This window comes from Onychomys torridus, chromosome 14 (genome assembly GCF_903995425.1).
Source record: "Onychomys torridus chromosome 14, mOncTor1.1, whole genome shotgun sequence".
NCBI classification, from domain to species: Eukaryota; Metazoa; Chordata; class Mammalia; order Rodentia; family Cricetidae; genus Onychomys; species Onychomys torridus.
Genome location: NC_050456.1, coordinates 52,296,332 through 52,320,247, shown reverse-complemented (window position 1 = coordinate 52,320,247; position 23,916 = coordinate 52,296,332). Strand labels below are relative to the sequence as shown.

Sequence of the window (23,916 nt, the reverse complement as noted above, 5' to 3'; positions counted from 1 at the left end):
CCCCTTATAGAATTTTGAAATGAATAGATTCAGTTATTTTTAGGGCAATTGAAATGAATGAAAATTAATGTACTTAAAAGTTTGCAGAGCACTTCTGACAAAACATCTTGAAGAGAATCACTATCTGAACACTGGGTACACAGCTTTTCCACCTTCAGAAGACTCAAAGCTCTGAGGAGGTCTCACCTGTGCTATGAGCAGAGGGTTGAGGATCATAGAGAGAATAATACGGGCTTAGAATTCAGAGTCTAGGTCAAGCCACATGAGATCGGGCAAATATTTTACCTCTGTAACCTTCAAGCTGCTTAGCAATTAAAAAACAAACCCGTGGTAACTACACTGCTGACTTCTCAGGATGGTATTTTAAATTACACTGTTTACCATGCTACCCTGCACGAGTGTACAATCTGTGCAGGAATTGATTCTCTCCTATCACCACGTGGCTTCTGGAGACTGAACTCAGGTTCAGGCTTGGTGGTAAGTGCCTTCACAGGAGAGCCATCTCACTAGCTCAAACCTGGCCTTCCTAATCTCAGCTATGCAGGGACAGATGGCAGATTTACCAAACATTAATAAGATGATGTTACCATGGGAGTGAGGCAGAGTATGTGACTTTCAAATCTGACTGGGTGCTGAAGTATATGACAGAACCAGCTGAGTTCTATTCCCACAGGCTTTCTCCATCAATTAAGAGAGGATGACAGTTTCCAGTTACAGGTCACTACATACTTGCATGCTCTTTAGAATGGTGACCACTGAGTAACTTCTGAGAAGGGATCTCTTTTTGGCTTTCATGTGGGGCAAGAGCTGCAGGATAAAGCCAGTGCCCCTGTTACTCGTGACTAGAGTAATTATTGTGACTTTTCCAGGACCCATGTCACAGCAGTAGTTAACGAATTGGAATCTGGTTTTCCAAAAACATGTTTACAATTTTTAAATTTAAATTTTAATTATGTGTATCTATACGCTGCTTGCATGTGGGTGTTGTGAACTGAGCTCTCATTCTGTGCAGGAGAAATATGCACCCTTCACTACTGAGCCATCTCTCTAGGCCCAAAGGTTTGCTTTTATTATTGAAATTATAGAGTTCTTGTTTGTTTTGTTTTTTGAGATGGGGTTTCTCTATGTAGCCCTGGCTGTCCTGAACTCCCTCTGGAGACCAGGATTGCCTCAAATTCAGAGATCTGCCTGCCTGCCTCTGCCTCCTGCGCCACCACATCAGGCTGTAAAATGATAGGTTTTTATTGAGAACTTTTATGCAAGTTATTGTTGGGGGCACAGAGAACCTTGTACTCACAGAGAAGCACTAAGAGAACCAGGAATGTTAATTCACACAAGGGTGTCTACTCAATGGAGGAGATAAAAAAAAAAAAAAAAAAATCAAATGCCTGCAATTCCGTCCAGAAAGCCAAGAGTGTGGATTTGTTAATGATCTAATGACCTTTATCTGTGGTGGCAGACCACACCCTAGTTCCCCATTCCCCAGAATGATCATTCCAGACTCTTCCCTCCTTAGACCATCACACATTACTAGCAGAGATGTCCCAAGTACTTTATGGCCTGCTGACCTCTATACTATCAGAGGCCACACTAGATTCCAGGCCTTTTAGCTAGAACCCACCCTCATGGTCACATGTACTGTGTAAAAGTCTCTATGTAATCACACCTTAAGCTTTATTGGACACCTGGAATTAGACTGATTGCTGCCTGGACACCTTTTCCTAAAGTGTACCATGTTCTAAATAAAATGACATTAGACTCCTTGAAGACTGATCCAGGTTGATGAAGTCAATCTGCAGCGGGTTTTCATTCTCATCTCTTTGTGGTTTGCTTCCGTGAACGACACCTGCAAGGACCCCTCAAGTTACGGGATCTATCCACAGGCCTTTCCGTGGACTTAAAACTTCAAATAAAATAAACAAATGTAAACCCCATTCTCAGATTTTGTTCTGTTTGTTTTTGAAAAAGGGTTTAAAGTACCCCAGGTTGGTTTTAAACTTAGTACATTGGCTATGGATAACCTTGAAGCTGCTGGCCCTCTTACCTCTGCCCCACAAGTGCTGAAATCACAGGTGTGCACACCAGTCATCAGGAAAAATTTAACCTTTAAAGGGATGATGCCACTAAAGTTGCTGAATAATTTTGATCTTACAAAATGAATTGAGCAGGGGCTGGAGAGATAATTTAGTGTTAAGAGCATTGACTGCTCTTCCAGAGGACCTGGGTTCAATTCCCAAGTATTCCACATGGCAGTTCACAACTGTCTGTAACTTCAGTTCTAGGAGACCCAACACCTTCACTCAGATATGCATGAGGCAAAATACCAATGTATATAAAATAAAAATAAATTATTTTAAAAAATGATTTGAGGAAGGGCTGAAAGTTGGCTCAGGGGTTAAGAACACTGGCTGCTCTTCTAGAATACCTGGGTTCAATTCTCAGGACCCACACAACAGCTCACAACTGGATGTAAATCCAGTTCCAGAGGATACGACACCCTCTTCTAGCCTCTGCAGGCACAAGACACGCATGTGGTACATAGACATACTTACAGGCAAAACACTCATACACATAAAATAAAAATCTGAAAGAAAAAAAAATGAATTGAGGGCAGTGAGACAGCTCAGTTAAGGTATCTGCCACCAAGCTGGACAATCCCCAGCACCTACATGAAGGAAGGAGACCATTGACTCTGGAAGTAGTACTCTGACCTCTACACTCACGCCATGACACACGCCCTGCCCCAAAAAATATTATACAAATTTTTAAATAAACTGAACGTTCTACATGTGTCAGGTGCTCTGCTAGCATGTCTCAGTAGATATTCAATTCACTCTTACAACCCTGCACACTTGTTCTCCATTTACAGGAAATCAAAACTCAATAAAACTATTGATGATAGATGTTATTTTTCTGTTTTGTTAACTGTGGTCTGGAGACTAAAGCCAGGCCTCACATATGCTAAGAGAAAGAGTTGAATCTAAGTCTTCTGACCAGCAGCAAACTATGGCTCCTCCCACCAATCCAGTGCTGAGTTAAAACTAGGAGTTGTAGCCAGGTGGTGGTGGCACATGCCTTTAATCCCAGCACTTGAGAGGCAGAAGCAGGCGGATCTTTTTGAGGTCGAGGCCAGCCTGGGCTACCGAGCGAGATCCAGGAAAGGCACAAAGCAACACAGAGAAACCCTGTCTTGAAAAACAAAAACAAAAAACAAAAAAAACCCTGGAAGTTGTAATAAACATTTTGCAAGTTCTCACTCTCAGGGCTGGAGATGGGCTCATGGCACAGTACTGGCCTAGCACCAACTGATTCCAGGTACAGTCCTCAGCATTGCAAAAGGAAAAGCACTAAAGAGCTATGAGAAATAACCAGTAAGAGTTTCCTTAAATCAAGAGAACTAGAAGAGGAAGGAAAACACACCAGTATGTATTTCTGTGATGAACAAAGTGTCAGTCTTGAGTTTTACCATATACTGAAATCACAGCCAAGATGAGCCATGCGGTCCACTCAGGGAGGTACTTGATAAAGACCAGGGCCATCAGGGCACTGATCATAATAAGATACGCCTGCTGCAGTCGAAGTGGGCCTTTCCAGTGAATGGCGATCATCCCCACTACACCAAAATTCCAGATCAGGAGTGCAACTGTAATGTAGTCCACAGCAACGTTGTAGGTCTTAAATACTTCCCTGGAAAAAAATTAACCAAGGATTTGAAGGGACTTATGTGCAATAATTCTCATGTACATACTGTTTAGAACTAAGATTCTGAAACATTAACTATTCAAACCCCATGTTTATATTTTTACTATGCCTATGCTCTACAGTTATTTATGCAACATCTTTTTTTTTTAATCACATTTTCCTCAAGCAGAACTTATTTTAACACATACTACATTATCCACATTAATGAATGAATTTTTACAGGTTATACCTGTACCTGTAAAAATAAGAAAAAAAGCTAACAGAAGTAAATTATATCACCTACAATATCATACAATATTGTATGAAATCCCAGTTTAAAGTATCTAAAGCTAGAAAAAAAAATGGACCAATAGCTTTATAGCAGAAAACATAAATATTTTCATAACGAAACTTAAGGTATCCATTACAAAACATAATTTTTATACATATACAATGCACAGAATAGTTTGACACACTGTTGCTACAGAAACAAAGAAACAAACCCCAATCCCACTGATGAGAATCGTGTCTAGAAGCCGGGCAGTGGTGGCACATGCAAACAAAAAAACAAAACAAGCCAACAAAAAGAGAATAGAGCTGGAGGTTTATCTATGAATCTCTAGAAGGATGACTGGACTCTCATTCATTCATTCATTTATTTTGGTTTTTCGAGACAAGGTTTCTTTGTGGAGCCCATGCTGTCCTCAAACTCACAGTCTGCCTCTGCCTCCCAAGTGCTGGGGTTATAGGCATGTGCCATCATCACACACAGATTACCTTTGTTCTTATAAAATGCCTTTTATTTAGTGTCTCTGTGAGCTCGAGGAAGCTCATCCACTCTGGGTTGACAAGGGACTGACCTAGGCCCTCTGCATGTGTGTGACAGTTGGATAACTTGGTCTGTTTGTGGAACTCCTAGCAGTGGGAACCTAGTCCCCATGCTGGTTGCCTCACCCAACTTGATGCAGGGGGAGGAGCTTGGTCCTGCCTCAACTTGATGTGCCATGCTGTGTTGACTCCCATGGGAGACCTGCCCTTTCTGAATGGAGACAGGAAGAGTGGGTGGGCGGTGGGGGAAGTAGAAGGGAGGTAGGGGAGAGAATGGGAGGAGAGGAGGGAAGGGAAACTGTTGTATGTAAAATAATAACAAAATTAGTAAAAAATATAATAGAGTGTCTATGTGGTGCCAGGATGAAATGTAAGGCCTCATGCATACTAAGTATGTGCCCCACTACTGGTTTATACTCCTAGCCCACTTTGATAAAAAGAATGCTTAGCACTCCGTGTGTGGTGTATGTAGGTGAGCTTGCCTATAAGGGCATACGTAGAGGCCAGGAGCTGACATTCACCTTATTTTTTGAGACAATGTCTCTCATTGAACTTGGTGCTTGTTGTTTTGGCTAGCCTGACTGCCCAGCAAGTCCATGGGATCTGTCTCTTTCTGTCTCCCACTGCTGGGGTTACAGGAGCTTGCCACTGTACCCTGGCTTCTATGTGGGTTCTGGGTATCCAAACCCAGGCCCTCATGCTTGACCCCCACACACTGCCATATGAACCAACTACCCAGACCCTGCTTAACATTTTTAGATAAAGAAAACTACCATTTTAACTTCTGGAGAACAAAATCTATCATCTAAAGAGACTGTAACCACAGGAAATGTCCTAAGTAGCTATAGAGAAAGAATATATTTAAGCACAAACTGTGGGCCAAGAGGACTATCCAGGAAGATGATTTTTCTCCTATTTTGAAATTCTAAAATAAAGTAAAATGTTGAAATTTCTGAATGAGGTTGCATTGTTTATTATACTAAACATTTCAAGTATACTAAAATCAAACTAACCTCTTAGGGAGGGATGCATAAATGAATATAAAGATGTATAACAAGTCTCCATCCCTTCTGTCCTACAGTTCTGCTCTCCAGGGAAAACACTGCAGTGGTATCTACTTTATGTTATCCTTCCCCAGTCTGTCTACTATATACTTTTTCATTTTCACACAGGGTTGAAGATGGGCCCCGGAACTTCTGATCCTCCTGCTGTACACCAGGGTCATGTGGTGGTAGGGATGGAACCCACGGCTTTATGCATACTGAGCAAGCATTCTAACAACTGAGCTACTTCTCCAGCCCCAAACACACACATGCATTATGTATTAGATATAAACACAGTCTAGTACACACAGTTCTATGACAAGGGTTTTTCTCTAAAAAATTATTGAAATTTATGTGTATGAGTATTTTGTCTGCATGTATGTATGTGGACCTGGTGCCTGAGGAAGTTGGAAGGGGATGGTGGGTCCCAGGAACTGTGTTACAGATGGCTGTGAGCCACCACGGGGATGCTGAGAACCAAACCTGGGTCCTCTGCAGAAGAGCCAGTGCTACTGACTGCTGAGACAGCTCTCCAGCCCCAGCTGTGAGTCTCCTTACTGCAAACAAAGACCAGGACAATCCCACTGAAGGGCTGCTGAGATAACTAGGCAGATATGACCTAATCAGTGGAAGCAGAGGACTAGCCCCCACAAGTTGTCCTCAGACTACCACATACACTGGAGCACGAGGTTCCGACCTTACTACTTGGCCAGCACAATGGCTCAGGGGGTGAAGGCAAGCCTGACTACCTTCAGTCTGATCCACAGACTCTGGCCGGGGTGGAAGGAGAAAATGACTCCTAAAAGCTGTCCTCTGGCCTTCATACGGGTGCTTGCACTCATGTATATACAAATAATAATTTGTTCTTTTTTTTTTTTTTTGAAGATATCCCTATTAATCAACTCATTTTAAAAAATGACTTATGCTGGGCGGTGGTGGTGCACGCCTTTAATCCCAGCACTCGGGAGGCAGAGCCAGGCAGATCTCTGTGAGTTCGAGGACAGCCTGGGCTACTGAGTGAGTTGCAGGAAAGGCGCAAAGCTACACAGAGAAACCCTGTCTCAAAGAAACCAAAAAAAAAAAAAAAAAAAAAAAAAAAGACTTATTTATTTTTATGTGCATTTGTCTCCGTGAAGGTGTCAGAAGGCCTGGAACTGGAGTTACAGATAGTGGTGAGCTGCCATGTGGGTGCTGCAAATTGAACCCAGGTCCTCTGGAAGAGCAGCCAGTGCTCTTAACCTCTGAGCCATCTCTCCAGCACCCCAACTCATTGTTTATATTCCAGTTAAGGCATATTATATGAAAAAAAATGGTTAATTAAAGAATAATTCATCAACAAGGTGCACAGCTCTAAGGGTAGTGATGGATGCCAGGGTGAATGAAAAGAAACCAAAAACTGTATTACTTACCCTAAATATATGAATGAGAAAAAGAACAGCAACAGCAGAGACGAAACAATAAGCCAGGCATGGATGACCTAGAAAAGAGACAATTCAAATATAACCAACAGATTCCTGTTTATTAGCTATCACTATCCTTCCTAACCTCTGAAAGAGGGTAATGAGAGGGAGCATTAAAAGTTTTGTTTTGTTTTGTTTTTTGAGACAGGGTTTCTCTGTAGCTTTGGAGGCTGTCCTGGAACTCGCTTTGTAGACCCAGGCTGGCCTCGAACTCACAGAGAATCTACCTGCATCTGCCTCTCGAGTGCTGGGATTAAAGGCGTGCGCCACCACTGCCTGGCAAATGATTTTCTTTTTTAAAGATTTATCTTCACTTTATGTGTAAGCATGCTCTCCCTGCATGTGTATATGTATGCAGTAAGTGCATTTGTGTCTGGTGCCCCAGGAGCCAGAAGAGGTTGTTGGGTCCCCTGGAACTGGAGTTAAGGACAACTATGAGCTGCAATGTAGGTGCAGGGAACTAAACTCACGTCCTCTGAGAGAGCAGCCAGTGTTTCTACTGATGAACCATTTCTCCAGCCCTACTAGGACTTTCTAAGAATCAAGGGAAAGGAGGAATTCCAGTGCCTGGAACTGGTGTTGATGAGTTTTAGGGGACTGCGAAGGAACATAACAAAAGTGAGAAAGCACAGTAAGAGAATAGAAGCCAATGGCAAGAAGGTCCAGAAAAATTAAGTTCTAAAGAGGCAGCAGATGTAACCAGGAAATGCTGTCAAGCATGGGAAGTTTCCACGAGGCACAGAAAGAGAAGGCACAGTTTTTAGGAATCGAGGATTAGATTGGAGAGGATTTTTACATGATGGCAGTCACTCAGAGGGAGAGAGAAAAGGAAGGAGGGAGGAGAGGCTGGAGGCTGGACCACATCACTGCTGTGCCTTCTCCCTGTGCCCAGTGGCCAAGGCAAGAGACTAATCACATAAATAATGCTGACAGTTCTCAGATGAGCTGGCCAGTCACTGCTGAGTTCAGCAACAGCATTTGAAGGTGGCTTTATGTGACACTTAAATCCTATAGTGCTACTTATCAATAAGAATATACACAAAAGCCTTGGGGCACATCCCTTTGGAATGCCACAGGCACAATATAAATGGAAATACTGAAACCATTTCATCTTTTTTGTTTTGTTTTGTTCTTTTTTTTTTTTTTTTGAGACAAGAGTTTCTCTTTATAGCCCTAGCTGTCCTGGAACTCACTCTGTAGATCAGGCTGACCTCAAACTCACAGAGAGCTGCCTGTCCCTGCCTCTGCCTCTGCCTCCTGAGCTGGGATTACAGGCATGTGCCACCACTGCTGTGCTACATGATCTTACATGAAAACATTTGTTTCTCAGTTATGTCTTCTGGTACTTTAAACATGCTCCAGAATGAAAGGAAAATAGCCAAAACTTAGATCCAAATAGAAGGCACTTTTTTCTTTACTAGACCAAGTCAAGTACATAACAAGACAAGAAGGCTGTGGGGCAGCTCGTGAGGCAAGTGTTTACAACCCTGAGGACTGGATATCTAGAACCCAAGAAAAGATGGAGAAAATAAGTTGTCCTCTCAACTGCATGTAGACTCTGGCAAGCACAGGCCTGCTCTTGTTCTCTCTCTCTCTCCCCCCACCTCTCTCTTCTCCTCACATACATAACAACAACTACGTCTGGAAAAAGAAGAGACAATGGATAAGCAGGTCAAGGCAGAACACAAGTGTCCTCTCACACTCACCTTGTAGCACCTGTATTTATAAAGAACCACCAGGAGGATAGTCATAACTACGATGACACTGATCATGATGGCAGCATTCAGAATCGAATGCAGGGCTCTTTGGCCTACAGTTTCAGTGTCTTCTGTGAATGGGGTATAGATTCTAGAGGGAGGGTGGGAGGCAGGGAAGAGAGAAAAAAACAGTACAAGAAACATTAACCGTGTTAATGGATATCTCAAACCTCATGCTCCCTTTAAAACTGTACTTAATGGTGAGGTCTTCTATTTACTGAGTGCCTTAGAATGTACCTTCGCAGTTAGTCAACTAAGAATCCTTTTTGTTTGATTAGTTTTTTGAGACAGAATCTAGTATGTAACCCCAAGCCAGCCTGGAACTCACCATGCAACCCAGGCTGTACTGGAACATGTGACCTTCCTGCCCTTTGCTTTCCAAGTGTGGGTATTATAGCGCTGTCCTACCCTGGCTCTAACTAATAATTTTTAAAAATACACACATATATACTATTACTTTAAATTGTATGTGCATGTGTGTGCCTGCACACATGTGTACAGAGGTCTATGAAGGGCAGAGGCATCCAAGCCCCTGGAGCTGTAATTAAAGGCAGTTATGAGCTGCCTGATGTGGGTGTTATGAATCAAACGCAGGACGTCACAAGAGTAGTACACCCTCTTAACTGCTGTGCCATCTCTCCATACCTCTAGCTAAGAATGTTTGACCTAAGAAAAACAGCTATCCTCTAAAATAACTGCTTCAAAGTAAAAGGAAATAGGCTCTGGAGAGATGACTCACACATGAGACAGGCACTTGCTCCATCTAGTGGATGATTTGTATTGACACTGTAATCTCACCCAATGTTTTCTCCAGAGCTCATTAGAATCTGTTAAATAACCAGGATTTGCACATGAACTACACAGGCTGAACAACATCCTCAGAGGGAGGTGACAGGGTTGGAACTATTGTCTTATATCTGTAGAGTGATTACAATTGGAGCTATCTTCTCCTTGTTTTTCATTTACATAAAATACCTTTATTCCTGGTGCCAAAGGCTTTCCTTAGGCCCATATAGCAGGTGATGTCATGAGACTAAATAATGGCCAAGGAACTTTGAATACGAGTTACAAGGAAGTGCTTGAAAGGAGTGCCCTCTGCTAAGGGATGGCTGTCCTTCTCAGCTCCCTCTTGCTGTCTGATTGAGGGCTGAGGCTCTAAGTCTGGACCCCAGGGAACCTAGAGGACAGAAGTGGAAGAATGGAGGCAAGGTGCTCCATGAATAAAAGACCAGTAGACCCCTCTGGACTGCCTCCCCTGCTCTACCCTGTGGGAAAAAGAAAGAAGTCTATCATCTGAGTTTCTGTAACAGGCTCAAAAGCTGGTGTGGTGGCACACACTTGGAATCCTAGCACTCAGAGGATCAGAAATGTGCGGCTAGCCAAGACTACACAGTGAATTCCAGACCAGCCTGAGATACAGTGAAAACAACTAGGAAGGATCTAGTTCTAGAAGAAGATGAAGGTAGTTAGCGTTAAAGATTGAACAGACAAGCCAAGAGGAGAAGGACAGTAAGAATTTTGTTGTTTTCAGACAGGCTGGCCTGGAATCTGCATAAAGCAAAAGATGGCTTTGAGTTACTGACTCTTCCTTCTCCACCTCCAAGTGCTAAGATTACAGGCCACCATGCTTGTGTCTCAAACACCACATGCTGATCCCCCACATCCGGGCTTCCTCAATTTCTAAACTCCCATGAGCCATTTCCCAAGTGTTAGGACTTCAGGCGCATGCCACCATGACTGGCTGAAAAGTAAGCATTCAATTCAAAATAGCGCCACAACAAAAGGCTCCTGCATCCCAGTGGTCCTGAGACAGGAAAGAGTCCTGCCAGCCTGTTCAGTCCCACATCAACTCAACCCTACCCATGATTGCATCCTGGGAATAACTCCACAGCCTTCTTCTGGTCACTTCAGGATCAAGCACTCAATTACCACCATCTCCACTAGCCCAGCCATCAGGAAATATGGATCTACCGTGCTCTATGACCACAGAGGTCTCAAGAGGACAACAACATGCTACGGTGTAGAAATGCCACACTGGCCCTGAGAATGAAACACTATACATACAGCTGTCCATCTTTGCGGGTATAGAAGCTGACTGACTTGATGGTGGCGACAACTACCACCATACAGAGGGTCACAGGGACAAAGAGCATGATGACATGCTTGGCTCCATATTTCAATGTCAGCTCTTCATCTTCTTCCTCATCTTGTTCCACCACCTGCCGTGAATGACTCTGGGGTCGACCGTTGGATACCGGCTCAGGGTTGTCAAGTCTCCGCCTGTCATGGTGCTGCTGCCGCTCCTGACTGTCACTCTGAAAGCACAGGAAAACCATTCAGTAAAGCAGACTCTCAGCACAGCCAGGGCGTTCTGTGTAGTAATGGCCCATCAGTAGGCTAGCACACAGACAGTGTACTGTTTTTTCTAGGGTTTCTCCGTACAGTACAATCTTGGTTGTTCTGGAACTGCTTCTATAGACCAGGTTAGCCTTGAACTCACAGAAATCTGTCTACCTCTGCCTCCCAAGCGCTTGGATTAACAAGACTTTAAATTATACATAGTTTTGTTCAAGATATCTCTCTGTATCCTTTCTAATACTGCCACATAAGACTAAAATCATTTAAAAATATTCAGTTGAAATAAATTCTCCTAATGGCTCATGCCTTTAATCCTGGCACTTGAGAGTTCATGCTGGCCTATTCTATGCAGGGAGTTCCAGGCCAGCCAGCATTACATAGAGGAACTCTGACTCAAAAACAAAACCAATAATCAAGCAGTCTCTTAAGACAGTGAATGGTCTTACACAATTCTGACATTCCATGTCAGGGCCTTCCCAACCCTCACTGAGCCTAATCCAGCAGAGAAAACACGGCCACTAGATGAAAGGACAATGAGTTTACAATCTTCTAAGATCCCACTGTCCTTACTTAAACCCAGGCAGAGGTCATCTTGTTACGTTCATTTCTAGTCTGTGCTTAGGGTTAACAGCCCCTCTTTCTTTTGTCTGTGATGCTGGAGACTGAACCCAGGGCCTCATACCTCAGACATGCTCAGCTGGTGCTCTGCCATCACCACGCCACAGTCTCAACTCCTGGCTTTACTGTAATTCTGTGTGTACATGTGTGCACATGCATGCATGTGTGTGTTTGCCTGTGTGTCTGTGTATGTACATCTACAAACGTGGGTCATCATACCTGGAGGCATGTGCTCTTATTCAATGATCCATCTCATTGACTCCTGGTTTTATTTTCTTAATTTTCAAGTTTTACTTTTATTTTGGTATTTACTGCTCATTTGCTAAAACTTAAATTTTGTCAATGGTAAAATGACTGAAAAGAGCATTAACAGAGCGGGCAAGATGGCTCAGTGGGCAAAGGCACTTGTTGGCAAACCTGACAATCTAAATTCAATTCCCTGAGACTACATGATGGAAGGGAAGAGCCAACTCCCACTGTTAATATAGTCACTGTTGGTAAATGAAGATTGATTAAGCCAACTTCTCTCAGGAAGATGTTTTGAAAACAAGCTATCCTCAAATCTCAGTTCCAACTACAGAGTGTGCATTACTGTGAAGTATTTCAACCATTCATTAAAAACACATTCCATGGGCCCCTGCCACCCAATGAAGCAAGCCTGACAAGTTGACTTTCATCCCTGGAACTCATGGAAAGGTGGAGGAAGAACCAAATCTACAACACTGTCCTCTGACTTCCACATGCATGCCATGCCACGCCACGAATGTTCACACACAGCACAGAGTAATAATAATACATCCCACCTTGAGTAGCAACATCCAACTATTCCTTTGAAACAAGAACTATGACCTGTGCAAACCTTTAATTTCCAGTCACTCTATGTATTACCATCACTTCAGAGCTGAGGAAATAGACGACAGCCAGTGAGTGTCAGAGGGTCTCAACCCAGGTCAGTGTGCCACCAGAAAAAAGTTCCCCATTGCTAGGCAGTGGTGGCTCACGCCTTTAATCCCAGCACTGGAGAGGCAGAGGCAGGCAGATCTCCGTGATTTCAAGGCCAGCCTAGGCTACAGAGTGAGTTCCGGGAAAGGCTCCAAAGCTACACAGAGAAACGCTGTCTCAAAAAACCAAAAAAAAGTTCTCCTAATCTACCATCTGAGAGCCAGCATGGGAGCTTGGAAGATCTGTAGGCTCAGGTTCTTTTATTTCACTTGAGCATACCCATCTGTGGTGGTGTGAATGAAAACGTCCCCCACAGGCTCAGATGTTTGAATACTTGGTCCCCAACTAATGGTGCTGTTTGGGAGATTTACGAGGTGTATCCTTACTGGAAATAGGGGGGGGGGGTTGAGTTTTTAAAAGCCTCTCCATTTCCACTGAACGCTCTCTGCTTCCAGCTCCAGTCACCAAGTCTGTCTGCTACCAGGCTTCCCTGCCGTGATGCTGACAGACTCTAACCCTCTGGAAGCATAAACCCAAATAAACCCTTTCTTCTATAATTTGCCATGATCATGGTGTTTTATCATAGGAGCAGAAAAGTAGCTAATATACCATTCCATAAGTATATATCAGGAGACTCGTGTGGCAACATTGAAATCAGTAAGCGCTGGACTCTGAGCTGGGTGTGGGGGCACACCCACAATTCTAATTACTCAGGAAGCTGAGGCAGGAGAAATGCAAGTCTGAAGGCAATGTGGCAAGCCCTAGTCTCAAAATAAAATTTTAAAAAGGTAATGCAGCTCAGTGGTAAAGCATTCACCTATCATGAGCAAGGCCTTGGGCTCTAAACCCCGTACCACAAAGAGGGCCCTGGCTCTAGACCCTCTGCTCTTTAAAAAGTTCCTGCTGACTGTAGGGACAGTTTTTGTTTTTTTTTTTTTTTTGGTTTTTTTTTTTTTTTTTTTTTTTTTGGTTTTTCAAGGCAGGGTTTCTCTGTGTAGCTTTGCATCTTTCCTGGAACTTGCTTTGTAGACCAGGCTGGCCTTGAACTCACAGAGATCTGCCTGGCTCTGCCTCTTGGGTGTTGGGATTAAAGGCGTGTGCCACCAACACCCAGAGGGACAGGTCTTAAGAAAACTTTATTTTGGGTTGGGGATTTAGCTCAGTGGTAGAGCACTTGCCTAGCAAGTGCAAGGCCCTGGGTTCAGTCCTAAACTCCAGAAAAAAAAAAAAAAAAAAAAAGCCAGACGGTGGTGGCACACGCCTTTAATCCCAGCACTCGGGAGGCAGAGCCAGGCGAATCTCTGTGAGTTCGAGGCCAGCCTGGGCTACCAAGTGAGTTCCAGGACAGGCGCAAAGCTACACAGAGAAACCCTGGCTTAAAAAAAAAACAAAAAACAAAAAAACTTTATTTGCCCTATCAGACTTGAGACTTTATCCTGTGAGCAATACAAAGTCATAAAGACTAAAGCACATGCAGAATAATAAACTTAGAAAATACACACAGATAAAACTAGGCTTCCATTTTCCCAGAGAAGGAAGTCATCAAGCCATCACTAAAACTATGATGTCTGTGTTTAGCAATACAATTCTACCCAACCTGATGGGTTAATGTGTACCATGAACTGAAACAGGTGTGACTTTCTTGGCACCACAGCCCTAGCTGGCATCATTCTGCATGAACAATTTAATTAAGCTAAAGATGGCATGAAAGAGACCAAGAACTCACTCCTGCACTGGATATTCTGATTGAGGAAGAGCATGACCCAACCCTGCCCTGTTTCAAGCTTAAGATGGTCTAAGAGGGTGTGGTTTAACTTAGCAGTGAATAATTGTCCTGCCCACCCCCACACACACTCTTTCTATGAGCCCCTGGTCTTTGTGTTTTCAACTTTTAGAGAGGTGCAATGTATTTTAAAGGTTAAATGGTTTTAAAGTAAGAAAATATGAAAAAGTGTACAACCAGTTTCTCATTTTCTTTAAGATTAAGGTCTCCCACCAGTCAGTGGTGACACATATCTTTAATCCCAGCACTCAGGAGGCAGAGACAGGCAGATCTCTGGCACCCAATGTGGCACCCAAATTTCCACATAGGGCCTGAGGAAGCTGGAAACACCACCAACAAAATGGACGGGGCTCCTCTGAGAGGCGCTCTTGTGCAGCAGAGCACCTGAGCAGCCAGCCTCTAAGGAAGAACAGCACACTAAGTAAAAATTCCTGCCACAGTGAGGACACCAACTTTCTAGAGTTGAGGCAGCTGGATGCAGCTCCCAGTTAAACATTCAACCAGGCCCACAGGCTTAAGGCTGAGAAGCGGGCAGAGCCCAACACAGGGCAGAGGCCCGAGAACAGCACAGTGCACAGTAAAACAGGTCCAGACTGAAAAAAACATTTTAAACGGGTTACAGTGTACATAGATCTTGCAGGCCGCAAGAATATGTTATAGAGATTCAGTGTGTATTAAAGCTATACCTTGACTGGCCAAGGGTCTTGTCAAGAGGCAAGCCATTTATTATGAATATTTGGTGCTATCCAGCCTTTAATATTCCAGCTGTCTTCTACTATGAAATTCAAGCATTCTCAAATATTTTCAGACATGCTGAACTTCTAGGTAACTTCCTGCTGGAGCCAGTACCTGGGTAAGGCCACATAAGCAAAGACAAGCTGGCAGAGATGCATAGCTTTGTTTCCTGTGCTAATGAAGCTCAGACCGTCCCCCTGACCCAAGGCCTAGCTGCTCTCCAGAGCAACTGACTGAGAACAAAAGAGGTTTTTACATATCAAGGTGAGAGGTAGAATAACATTCCTGGGAAGGCAGAGAACCCCATGCCCAGGGAAAGAAAGGGCAGGCATTTTCTGTGGAAACAGACAGAATGGCATGGCAAGAGAGAAGAGAGGGTGACAGAGGTTCCATAGAGGGTAGGCAGATCTCCAGTAGAGTTCTCTGAGTGCCAGGAGTAGAGCAGCAGAGATGGAGAAAGAGGATACAGAGGACGAAGAGGAGGCTGGAAGCATAGGAGTTAGTCGTTAGCAGGACTATAAACTGGGGAACTGGATGGAACCGTAGTTATGGAGACAGGATTTCATCCCAGAGAAATAAGGTTCACAGATATAGAGCTTGGTATATCTAGAGTTCCTGCCTTGAATGCCTGGTGGAGCTATAGCTGAACTGATAGAATTTTGTCTTAGAGGCACAAAGTTAACAGACATAAGAACATAGTGTACATAGATTTTTTTTTTCTTCCCTTCAGATATCCTACACCAGACGTAGCTAAACCCTGGGACCCCTGGGTACTCCAGACTTAGGTGCTTAAGAAAGAAAAGAAGCCAGGTGGTGGTGGTGGTGCACGCCTTTAATGCCAGCACTCTGGTCTACAGAGCAAGATCCAGGACAGGCAGCAAAAACAAACAAACAAAAAGCTGAATAGCCAATAGTAAGGGAGAAGGTATAGGCGGAACTTTTAGGCAGGGAGAATAAGCAGGAGGAGGAATTTAGGCTTGGAAGAGAAAGAAAAGAGATGACAGAGAGATGTCAGGGGCCGGCCAGCCAGCCAGACACGGTAGAAGCAGGAAAACAGGACACACAATGAAATAAAGGTAAAGAGCCCCGAGGCAAAACGCAGATGAATAGAAACAGGTTAAATTAAGTAAAAGAGCTAGTGGGACAAGCCTAAGCTAATAATTAATAATAAGTTTCCATGTCTTTATTCAGCAGATGGTTGGCGGCCCAAAGAAAAGTCCAACTACAGACCTCTATGAGTTAAAATCCAGCTTGGGCTACAGAGTGAGTTCCAGGACAGCCAAAGTTACACAAAGAAAGCCTGAAAAAAAAAAACAAAAAACATGCCAGGCGGTGGTGGCGCATGCCTGTAATCCCAGCACTTGGGAGGCAGAGGCAGGTGGATCTCTGTGAGTTCGAGGCCAGCCTAGTCTACAATAAGAGTTCCAGGACAGGCTCCAAAGCTACAGAGAAACCCTGTCTCAAAAAACCAAAACCAAACCAAAACAAAACAAAACCAAAATCAAAACAAACCCCAAATACAAAACAATCTTAAAAAAATAAATAAATTGTATTCATGTCTTTTACCATTTTTCTATTACATAAATTTGTTTCGGTTTCTAAGTATTAATTACTACCTTTGTCACAGTGGGGGAAAGAGAAAATCTAAGCCATGTGCAGACAGGACACTGGTAGCAGGAAGAAAGCAGTGAAACCAGACAGCCGGGTCCTGTTGTCCTGAACTACTCTGATACAAGGACACAAATAAACACGACTGCTAGTCTGGGATCATCCTGCAAAGAAGAAACAGGGAGTAAAGAAGCCTGAGATGTGATTACTTTGCGGCAGCATTGACACCAAAAAGCCAATCCAGGTGGATGAAAAGATTTAAGGGTCTGTTGAACAGGAAAGCTACCAAGGTTTTCTAAACCTTGCATCTGCCAAGAAGATTCTGGCCCACCCAGGTGCTAGCAGATATCTGTAAACCCTTGGAATATCCTATTAGAACTGTTTATGAAAAGCTGTGGGACACACCAGCAATGTAGACTGTGGTGATATTTTATTTGTGCTTTAATAAAGCTTGCCTGGAGATTAAGGGGAAAAGGCCAGCCATTTTCGGTAAACAAGTAGTCAGCTAACACACACCCTTAATCCGATCACTTATCAGGCAAGGTCTCTGTGTGTTCAACCCATACTAGGGAACATATAGCCAAGCGTGGTGACACATGCCTTTAATTCCAGTGCCAACCATAGAGACCTGGAGATCTGTACAGACAGACAGTGACAAGAAAGTGAGATAGCTGGGCTAAGAGCCAATGAGAGGGCAGAACAGCAAGGCAATAAAGGAGTGGGTAGACAGGAAGTAACTGGCATTTGGAAGCTGCAGAGTTGGTGAGGTAAGGTTGGCTGGTGGCTTCCCCTATTTCCCTGATCCCTCTAAGGCTTTCACCCCTATATTTGGCTCCTTTTTTTTAAATTTAATATGACCATTTGAAATTCGTCTGCAGTAGACTGTTATCTATGCTGAGGACAGTGTCAGCTTGGCCTCTGAAAGGGGATAAGAACTAAGGCAGTCATGTTTGTATGTACCGTTGCCAACAAAAACCCTGGACACTAGAGTTTGTTTCCCTGGTTGAAAATAGTCCAAGTGCCTTGTCGTATGCTGTAGCCAGGAGAATTAATCACTGTCTGCATCAATCCACTGGAATCTCATCAAGTGTACTCTGGCCTGCCTGATGTGCTTCCTTCTATTACCAATGATAATCTATATTCTAATGACTCCATTTGGATATATATACTAAATTACTAAGTTGAAAACAGGATCTTAGGAGATATACACCCATACCCCCAGAAGCACATTATCCTCTAGAGACAGGAGGCAGAAGTCTCACGGCCCAAATGACCACTGACAACTGGTTACCAAATTAAAAAAAAACAAAAAACACTCACACAATCGAAACATGCAACAGAGCATTTCATGGCCTTAAAGAAATCTTAACCAGACAAGGTGGTGCACAGCTGTAGTCCTGGCTACACTGGAAAGGAGAGGAGGAGGTAGGAAGGAAAACATAAACAATAAACAAGAAAACCCTTCCGTTCTATACTGTGGATGAGCCTTGAGAACACTATGCTAAGTGAAATCAGCAAGTCACAAGAAGACAACCGTTAAAGTAGTCACACTGGGGGTTGGGGATTTAGCTCAGTGGTAGAGTGCTTGCCTAGCAAGTGCAAGGCCCTGGGTTCGATCCTCAGCTCCACCAAAAAAAAAAAAAAAAAAAAAAAAAGTAGTCACACTGAGAAACAGAAAATATAATCGCCATTGTGCAGGTGGGGAGACAGTTCAATGGATACTTAGGTTTTGCAAGATGAAAAGGCTCTAGAACACAATGTAAATGTGCTTAATATTAAACTATGAGTAAAAAATAGTTAAGATTATAAATTTAAACCGTGTACTATTTACCACAATTGAAAATTTTAATTAAAAGACCTAAAAAAATTAAAATATACTACTCATACAATGGAGACTAGTATTATGAAGACATCAATTCCACAAATCCTCTATAAAACATATGAATGGATTCAATGCAATTCAAACTGCCAGTTGACCTTTTAAAAGAAAGGATAGGAAAACTGATAGGAAAAAAAACACTAAGAACTTAAAATAAACAAAATAGACCAGCTGGCCTTGAACTCAGAGATCTGCTACCTCTGTCTCCTTCATGTTGGGATTTAAAGGTGTGCATCATCAGACCCAGCTGATTCAAACCAAAACCAAAATAACAAGCAGTTTGTTAAGTAGTGACATCAAAACTTATATACAATTACAGTAATAGTGGAAATGTACCACTGGTGCAGAGACAAATGACCAATGGGACAGAACAGAGGCCAGAATCTATGAAGGGATGTGTGTTAGGGTACAAAGACACTTTACTGCAAACAACAGTCTTCTTCAAAACATAGTGCTGATACAACTGAACATTCACATGCAGAAAGATGGAACTCTGATCCCATACTCTGTTACCATATACAAAGCTAACTTAAACTGTACCACAGATAAAAATGAAGTCTGTCTTTGAGCCTGGGTTGTCTAGGCTTGCCTCAAGTGATTCTCCTGCCTCAGCTTCCCAAATAAGTAGCTGGGATTACAAGTGTGTGCCATGATACCCAAAAACAGATAAATGTAAAACATAAAACTATAAAGAAAAAAAATGTGGACAAAAACTTGGGACAGGGTAAAAATTCTTAGCTAATAACACACACACACACAAAAACTCATACACACACACACACACACACACACACACACACACACACACTCTAAAGACAAAAAGTATTTCTTCAATATTCAAAATTGCTGTGCAAAAAGCTCCATTACTAAAAAGAGAAGGCCAAAATAAGGAAAAATACCTTCAAGGTATATATATTATAACTTACAGACCCAGAATATAAAGAGTTTTCACAACTTGGTAGTAAGAAAACAATTTACTTGAAAAACCAAAAACCAACCACCCAAACAAACAATTTAAAAATAGGCAACAAATTATGACATTTCACAGAGAAAGAAGTACCAGTGTGACAAACGTAAAAACAGTCAACGCCATTGCTCATTAGAGACAGGCAGATTCAAGCCTCAAGGAAATACTACCACATACCTTTTAAAAGGACTGCAGAGCTTAGGACTGCCTTAGGTGCTGACAGGGATGGGATGAACTGGGACTTGCAGACACTGACAGGAACGAATTTTGAACTGGGAGTAACTCAGTACAACCTGCAATGCTGGGTTATGTTCTACCCTGAGGCCTTTACCCAAGATAAACGAATGCATGTCCATTTAAAGTTTTGTAACTGAAGATCCCCAACACCTAATTAGTACTATGTCAAACTGAAAATCCCCCCAATACTGAAGCGAGTAAATGCCCAAAGAGCTATGTAAGCAGACAGTGGGATCCATCCAACTCAGTAACAGAAAGGAGACTACTGACAAAACACCCAACAATTTCAATATGCTAATGACGGAAGAAGCCAGACAAAAGTCTGTATGATTCTATTTATTTTTGATTATGAGCTTAGTCTTCTCTCCAGCCCAGCAGGATTCTATTTATATAGACTTTTAGCTGAGTGAACCAGAGTGCAGTGACAAAGATTTGGTTGGTTGTTGCTGCGGTGTGGTAGAGCAAGAACATAAAAGGAACTTGGGGCAACTTGGGAGTGATGTGGTCTGGACATTATCTTGACTATGGTGGAACTTTAGGAGTATTTATACGTGTTAAAGTCAGCACATGGAACACTCTATGCCAATTATACCACAATAAAGCCATTCTTTTTTTTGAGCTGAGGACCGAACCCAGGGCCTTGTGCTTGCTAGGCAAGTGCTCTACCACTGAGCTAAATCTCCAACCCTCAATAAAGCCATTCTTAAAGACTGTCAGCCAGGTACAATGGCACATGCTTATACACGATGCTGAGGCCAGTCTTGGCAACACAGCAAGGCCCCATCAAAACAAACCCAGCATAATGGCGCTCTCCTGTAATCCCACATTTGGGAAACTAAGGCAGAAGACTTGTGAGTCCAGTCTAAATTACACAGTAAGACTGATTCTTTTAAAGTAAATGAAATACAATTTAAGCATTTTAAAGGGATTTTAAAATATACTTTGAGTTCCAGTATAGCCAGAGCTACATAAAGAGATTTTATCTCAGAAGGAAAAAAAAAACAAAACAGCTTTCAAAATTGTTAAAATGAGGAGATGATACTAAAAATACTTAGGGGTTCCCAAAATTAAGAATCTTGTTAACTACTTAAATGATTAGACATAGACCCAGAAAAGATAAAACAAGATTATTTACATATTGGTAATTATTGAAACTTAAGTACATTTCACTTAGGGCTCTCTTATTATATATTTCTGACACTGTTTAACTTTTTCCAGGCAGCGGTGGCACACGCCTTTAATCCCAGCACTTGGGGACGAGAGGTAGGCGGATCTCTGAGTTTGAGGCTAGCCTGGTCACAAAGTGAGTTCCAGATGGCCAGAGCTGTTACATAGAGAAACCCTGTCTTAAAACACACCCCCCAGCCTGGTGCATGCCTTTAATCCCAGCACTCGGGAGGTAGAGCCAGGCGGATCTCTGTGAGTTGGAGGCCAGCCTGGGCTATAGAGCTTCATGACAGCCAGGGATACACAGGAAAACTGTCTCAAAAACCAAAACAACAAAACCCTTTTTTTAAAGTGTATCTTTTTTCTTTATTAAGAAATTTATTCATTTTACATACCAACCACAGACTCCCCCTCTCTTTCCTCCTCCCGCTGCCAACAACAAAAACTTAAGAACAAAAAGTAAAAAAGAGTCAGGTATGGTGATGAATATCTAAAATCCTGCATTTAGAGGCTGCAGTAGCAGCAGCAGAATGGCAAGGCTACAGCCAGCCTGGACTACATCACAGGACTGTACCTCAAAGAACAACAAGGTAATTACCAACTGTTTCTCCAAACTACAGCCAAATACCCAGTGCTTTTATTAGAGCTCCCTGAATACCTGATTTATATGATAGTTTAGAATGCAAAGACTTTTTAGTTATTTGTAGATTTGAAACCTTGTTCTTTTTTTTTTTTTTTTCAGAAATGGTGAACCATTACTCAATTAGACCATCTTCTAGTCTACAGTCCATACACATACAGCCAATCAACAGCCTCAAAAAACATGAAAGCCATGCCCACACGGAGGCAGTGCGGAAGCTGATGGAAGGCAATAAAGTAGGGTGTGTGTGGGTGAGTAGATGGGTGGTGGGGAAACCATAAAACCTCCACGGACCTCTTGTGACAGACAAGTCATGCCAGTTGTTCTACTAAACAGACAGGTCATGCAAGTTGTGCTACTAAAAATGGCAGATCTGAGATAGGCTACACGGGCATAGGAAAAAAGGACAGCCTAATGCAACCACAGAGCTGTGTTTTATCTATCACATCACTGCTCAAACTGACTGGGACCAGCATGGTCAACCCATACTCTGCTTTTTTCAAATGGATTTCCATTCATTTAGCCTTGCAAAACTGGCTGTTCCCATCATGCATCTAAGCCATGACACACAAAAACTTTGTAAGGACAAAAAAATGGTAAGAAACCCTACAGAGGAGGGAACCCAACCTACTTGGATTCCTATCTGGACATTAAGGCTCACCTATGAACTAAACTAAACTATCCACAATTCTCCCCTGAGAAGCCTGCACATGCTGAGTATACTTCTGCTCTAGAGTAACACTTCCTTTCAGTTCCCTACTGTCTCATCTCAGCACCACTGGGTGGGCAGAGATCTCAATCTGGTCTCTGTCTCTGAGACCTCTCAAGCCTCCACCACAGGCAACAGATCTGCTCAGTGTGCTGAGAAACTGGAAACTACCACACATTTGTAAACAAAAGTTGGTGTTTTTTTACCCCAAGACAGGGTTTCTCTGTGTAACAATAGCCCTGGCTGTCCTGGATCTCACTCTGTAGCCCAGGCTGGCCTTAAACTCACAGAGATCCACCTGCCTCTGACTCCTGAGTGCTGGGATTTTATGTTCACAAAAGAGAACACAGGAGACAGGAGCTAAGGCTGGCAATACACACAGTTCCAAAAGTCTGTCTTTGCTGCATATCCACAGTAAACATGTTAAGGGTCAAATGTAGAAAAGTAACTCCTAAGAAAAGAAGGGGATGGGGAGGAGGCCCTTCAAGCTTTTCTGTGTTGTTTGTTGTTGTCATAAAGCCAGTTTTTCTTTCCAAATTAAATGTAGAGATTTCATTTATTTGGTTATGACTTCATTGAGTTTAGGATCAATAAACAGAAACAGGGGAGAGGGTGTATGTAGCATAACTACCATGTACAATATCTGGGTCTGAACTGCCACATCACAGAAAATGTGTTGTTGTTTTTAAGAGACACAGAAACAGAAAATCTAAATGAAAATGGCCTTTACAAATATGGAATATATGCCAAATAAGGCAGCCTTTAATTTCAATAAAGTTGGTTACTTGTTTGATCAGCAGTTCTCAACCTGTGGGTCACAACCCTTTTGGGGTCAAGTATCAGATATCCTGCATATTAGATATTTACATTACGATTACATTATATATAATGGTGCTTAAACTTACACAAGACTGTCAACTATCTGAGTAAGACTTGGCTAGTCTTTCCAAAATTACTTCAATTTATTATACTTGTGGTAAGAGTAACCAGTTCAATCTTGAACCTATTTGTTCAGGATTATACAGTTTTAAAAGTAGAAGTCCTACTTTCTAGTATCAGGCTACCCCAAATCCTTATACTACCAAAACATTTAAGTTAGAAGATAACAGACTATTTAGTAAATCATCTAACTTTACCGGTAGGAAAGTGAGGAATCTAAATCTTTAGGCCTATTGTGGAGTCTGCACTCCATTAGCTAACAGGGTCACAAAGAGCACAAAGAAAACCTGGAGATTGTGTATGTGCATGCTGGAGCTGGAGTTAACAGGCAGTCGTGAGCCACCTCATGTAGATGCAAGAAACCTTGGGTCCTCTGAAGAGTAGGAATTGCTCTGAACCCCTAAGCCATCTCTCCAAGTCCCTAGTAGTCATTTGTGACTTGCCTTTAATGGCAACTTTTAGTGACAAGTACACCCCAGTCCCGAAGGCCAGCCTTGCAGAACGCAGATTGGCCTTGTCATGGTTTTCCTCCATCCTGGTCATGCCTCAGGAAATCCTACAATTC

General features: G+C 42.6%; 1 protein-coding gene across 2 annotated transcripts in view; it reads right to left on the bottom strand.

Annotated features, from left to right (window-relative positions):
• Psen1 (presenilin 1) overlaps positions 1-23,916 on the bottom strand; it is a 43,449-nt gene that overhangs the window by 7,563 nt on the left and 11,970 nt on the right. For both annotated transcript variants that reach the window (XM_036206117.1, XM_036206118.1), the window contains exons 4-7: positions 10,834-11,084; positions 8,719-8,860; positions 6,962-7,029; positions 3,467-3,687 (exon numbers count right to left, since the gene is read on the bottom strand). In XM_036206117.1, the coding sequence (XP_036062010.1) occupies positions 3,467-3,687; positions 6,962-7,029; positions 8,719-8,860; positions 10,834-11,084 (682 nt within the window). The remainder of the gene's footprint in view (positions 1-3,466; positions 3,688-6,961; positions 7,030-8,718; positions 8,861-10,833; positions 11,085-23,916) is intronic.